This window comes from Myotis davidii, unplaced genomic scaffold (assembly GCF_000327345.1).
Source record: "Myotis davidii unplaced genomic scaffold, ASM32734v1 scaffold1335, whole genome shotgun sequence".
Classification (NCBI taxonomy): Eukaryota; Metazoa; Chordata; class Mammalia; order Chiroptera; family Vespertilionidae; genus Myotis; species Myotis davidii.
In genome coordinates this window covers 45,530-50,540 of record NW_006290669.1, presented here as the reverse complement: position 1 = coordinate 50,540, position 5,011 = coordinate 45,530, and the positions used below count along the sequence as shown (strand labels likewise).

The 5,011-nt window shown below is 35.8% G+C and overlaps 1 protein-coding gene across 1 annotated transcript in view; it reads left to right on the top strand.

Annotated features, from left to right (window-relative positions):
- The window catches only part of ABCD3 (ATP binding cassette subfamily D member 3), a gene marked incomplete at its 3' end in the record, with an annotated part of 51,353 nt that overhangs the window by 1,262 nt on the left and 45,080 nt on the right, over positions 1–5,011 (top strand). Inside the window, exon 2 of the mRNA XM_006763681.2 lies at positions 4,478–4,532. Coding sequence (XP_006763744.2) covers positions 4,478–4,532 — 55 coding nt within the window. The remainder of the gene's footprint in view (positions 1–4,477; positions 4,533–5,011) is intronic.

Here is a 5,011-nt window from a genome sequence, read left to right as displayed (position 1 = left end):
CTCTCCCCCCCGAGTGCACAAATTTTTGTGCACCGGGCCTCTAGTATAATATAAATATCATACATCTTTGTTTTACTATGGTTGCAAATATCAAAAAAATTCTGTATGTGACACGGCATCAGAGTTAAGTTAGGGTTTTTCAAAGTGCTGGCACGCCAAGCTCAAAAGGTTCACCATCACTGCTCTAGGCCAACTCCATCAGAACTATGATACCAGCTTTTACACATGCCCTAATGAATCTCCAAATCTCTAGCTCACTCTTCTTTCCTGAGCTTCTGACTTAAAAATTTGTGTGTGTATGTGTGTTTTTAAAAATAAGTTATTAGTACCTGGGCCTACTAAAACCATTTGAAACTGGATGTCTTTGAATTTACCTTTCCATCCCAAATCTGTTTTTCCAACTTCTTATACTGAACGTGGGCCCTAACTCATGGAAGGTTTCTTTAGGGCCTGGAGACAATAGATCTAAAAATGAATTCTCTAGGGTCCTAAAGTTTTTGGAGAATTTTCTAATTTTGTGTTTTCACTTTGCTGATAGATAGCTCAGTTGATTAGAGAGAGTGTCCTCTGGATATGCCAAGGTTGCAGTTTCAATCTCTAGTCAGATCGCATAGAAGAAGCAACCAATGAATGCATAAATAAGTGGAATAACAAATTGATGTTTCTCTCCCCCCCCCCACCTTCCCTCTCTCTCTACAATCAAATAAAATTTAAAAATATGTAAATAAATTAGTATGAGCACATTCTGGTTCATGTAACTGATTACCATACTATTGAAAATGTTTGTGCCTATATTTGCATATGAATTGTTGCTAAGTGATCATCCAAAGACCCACATGCATGGTAAATGACTCTGCTGCATTAATATCTGCCTTAGGTTGAAGTGTAGTAATTTAAAATTAAGAAAATCTGTCTTTGACTTTTGTACTCATACTGAATTATTTTGCCATTAAATTTTTTTTGTAGTGATAATTACAGGTAAAAAGTGTTTTTATAGAATTTCTAAGAAACTGAAATTTTATAAGGAAGCTTTTATTTGATATGAAAATGACACAACAATAGAGTAATGCACCATTTTAATTGTCACAGACTAATAAAAAATATATAGAATTTACATGTAGATTATGAGAAGGCCTTATAAGATGTCATGGTACACCCTGATGGGGTATTCATGCTAGCCTGAAAAGAGAAAATTGGTGGAAGATTTGACTAATCCTGTGGCCCAGTTGTGTGTGTGTGTGTGTGTGTGTGTGTGTGTGTGTGTGTGTGTGTGATTTCAGAGTAGAGAGGGAGAGAGAGAGAGAAATATCAACATGAGAGAGAATCATTGATTGGCTGCCTCCTGCATGCCCCCTACTGGGGATTGAGCCCACAGCCTGGGCACATGCCCTTGACGGGGATCGAGCCCACAGCCTGGGCACATGCCCTTGACTGGAAATGAACCCGCGACCCTTCAGTCTGCAAGCTGACACTCTATCCACTGAGCCAAACCAGCTAGGGTGCAAATACTTATTTTTGTGAGCAGTTGCATTACACAGAACCCTGTTTGTCTCTCTACATATCAACTTGTAGCATTTATTAAATAGTAGTAAGTGCTATGAATTTTCATTGAATATTTTAATTTTTAGAATTTTGTTTTGGGATATCCTAATAAATTAATTATTCCGTCAACATTAATAAAGCAGTGATTTAAAACCAGTTCATTGTTTATTAAAGGAAAGTAATGAAGATTATAAAATAATCTTGGACATCAACTGGAACAAATAATACATAAATAATTCTTTCTACTCTTTAACCCCAGCATTGGTGATTAGTTGTAGCAGTGTTATCTCACCTATTACTTTAAATGAATGTTGATTCCATTTTTATTGGCTGTATAATTTTTGCCAGTTTTAAATGATAAATTTTATTTTTTGGTGTAGAAGAGCTATAAAAAAAGTTAATGTCTTAATTTTATGCTTATACATACTAAGAAAGCACCACTTTAATATAAGGCAATGCTAGGGTCTGTAGAATTTTTTTCCCCCTCAGAAACGGTTTATATATTACCCTGTGTCTAGAAGACACTGTTTAGATAAATGAACTGAATAAGAGAAGCTTTAGGGTTAGAGTTATTGTTATAGTTAGTTAAATTTTTATTTAAAGTTTTCAGAATTGTTTTCTTTTTCACTTAGTCTGAAAGCTCTAAAAAATTCTATATTTTAATCCCTTACAGTTTTTCCTCCCAGTCTCATAATTTATCTCCATCCATCTTTAGGGGAAGTTCCTGTTTATTAATTTTGCATGTTTTGTTGGCATTATTAAGGAACAGTAAACTTTATCTCCTTTTCCCTTACTCTTCCAACAATAAAGAACAAACAAAATACACTATTCTATTATGTTCTTAGGAAAAAGTGTCTACTAAGTTTTGGTCAAAATTTTTTATAGCTTTATTGAAGCATTATTAAGGTACAACAAACTGCTTATATTTAAAATCTACAACTTGAGTTTTGACATGTAAGCACGTATGTAACCATCACCATCTATATCTATATATATAAAAACCTAAGCGACTGTTAAGACTAAGCGACTGGAACAACCAGACAAGAGGCCAATAGCCATGACGCGCACTGACCCAGACCTTGCTGCTGGGGCCCTGATAGCCCCGAATCTGGTTCACCCACACCCCAGACCCAGACAGGACGGAGGAGGGAGCTCAATTCCTCATGGAATCGGCCCTTGGTTAGCTTGCTGCTGGGGCCAACCTCCCGTGGTTCCTCCCTCTGGCTGGCTGAGAGATCCCACCCGTGCATGAATTTGTGCACCAGGCCTCTAGTAATTAAAATAAGGAACATTTACAGTCACTTCAAAGATCCCTCATATCTCTTTGTGGTTAGTTCCCTCCCTACCACCAGCCTGGAGCAAGCACTGATCTGCTTTCTGTACCACAGTTAGTTTGGGCTGCTCTAGATTTTCATATAAGAGAAATCATACACTAAATACTTTTTTGCCTAGCTAATTTTCGTTAGCATAATGATTTTGGGATTCATTCATGTGTACCAGTAAAATTGTTGAGTATGTTTTATGGCTATACCACAATTTTTTATTCCATTCACTCATTTGGATTAGTTCCAGGTTTTAGCTACTAATAAAGTTGCTATGAACATTCATGTAAAGTCTATGTATGGATATATGCTTTCATTTCCCTTGAGCAAAATACTTAGTAGTGGAATGGCAGGGTTGTATAGAGGGGGTTAAACTTTTTAAGAAACTGCCACACTGTTGCCAATTTAATTGAACTATTTTATAGTCCCATCAGCTGTGGAAGGAGATTCCTGTCGCTTCACATCCTTAATAACACTTGTTATGATCTTTAGCTATTCTAGCAGATATGCATAGTGGTTTCAATTTGCATTTTTCTAAGAACTAATTATTTTGAGCATGTTTCATGTGTTTCTTTTCCATGCATACATTTTCTTTGGCAAAAATGTTTAAATACTTAAGTGAATTGTCTTCATATTCAACTATAAGAGTTTTTTAATGTATTCTGAATACAAGTTATTTCTTGGATATACAGTTTGCATATATTTTCTTGTAGTTGGTAGCTTGTCTTTTAACTTTCTTGATAGTATCTTTTCATGAGCAAACTTTTAAAATTTTAATGAAGTCCAATTATCTTACTATTACTATGTGTATATTTTGGACACCTTTATTTTAATCTATTTGGCTGATAAATTGATCTTTTTTGTTAGGCAAAAGGAATACACAAAGGTAGAAGACATGCCTATCTGTTGTAGAGCCTTTTTAGTTTCATAGGATAAAAATCAAGAAAAGGAAAATACGGAATTTTTGTTAGACTTGAATCTGCCTAGCAGTAGATCATGTTTCTGGAATTAAATTCTCTCCAGTCTTTAGCATAACATTTCAAGTGAAAACAATATAACCAATTAAATGGGATTCTAGTATACTGCTCTGATTTATCCTAGGGGATCTCTCTATGTTTATATAGCTAGTATCTTCAAAATTGAGAACATATGTAGAAAACATTTAAAGAATTCCTTAGAAAGCGGATTTTTAGAAAGCCTTATAAAAGAGGGCTCATAATTAACTGAGTATGCATGAGTGTGTGTGTGAACATATATATATGTGCATTTCTGAAACAGTTTTGCAATCTCATAAAAATTTTAAAATAGATAATCCTGTAATACAGTTGAGATTAGAAATAATAAGCCTAAGCACTTTTAAAATATGAGCATCTACTCTTACTGAATTGTAGTTAAGTTTTGCTTTCTAGCCTTGTTCAGTGTGACCTGGTATTCTATTACTGAACATGTTTATTCTGAAGATTCTTGGAGCTCAACGAGATGTTGAATAGAGGGCTGAGTAATATATGACTCCTGTAGTAGGTGTGGAGATATGCTACCCAGATTCCTCTTCCAGAAGGTTTAGTCCAGCTGTGATAAGTGCAGACCAGGTAGCCCTTTCTGCCCCATTTTAGGATCTGCATTAGCTGTAGAGCCACCTAAGGTCATAACCTCCTTGGAGCAGCATGCGTTTGTACACTGAGCAAGGAAGAGGTATAAAGACCTGATCATTTCAGCCAATCACAGCTTCCCACCTGGTTAGGTGAAATTTTGTTGGTCCTGCATCACAGTTTAAATTCTGCCCAAACTTGCTTTCCTCATCTTCCTTTCACAGGTGTTGAGCCCCAATAAACATTGCACCCCAAACACCACCTTATCTATATTGTGGAGAAGCCAATCTGCAATAGCTCCTGATCTCATAGAACTAATATACTGGGAGGAAATAGACATTAAACAAGAAATTTGTAATGTGATCGTAGCATAGGGTGCTATGATAGTGTGTTATAAAAAGAACCTAAGCCTGGTCATGATATTGTTCAGGGTGGTGGCTTAGAACAGTAGTCAGATCTGGGTTAGTGCCAGACTAACTACTTTGAGTAGCATGTAACTTAGATATACTACTTCTTCCTTTCTAAGCCAGTTTTTTCATTTGTAACATGGTAATGACA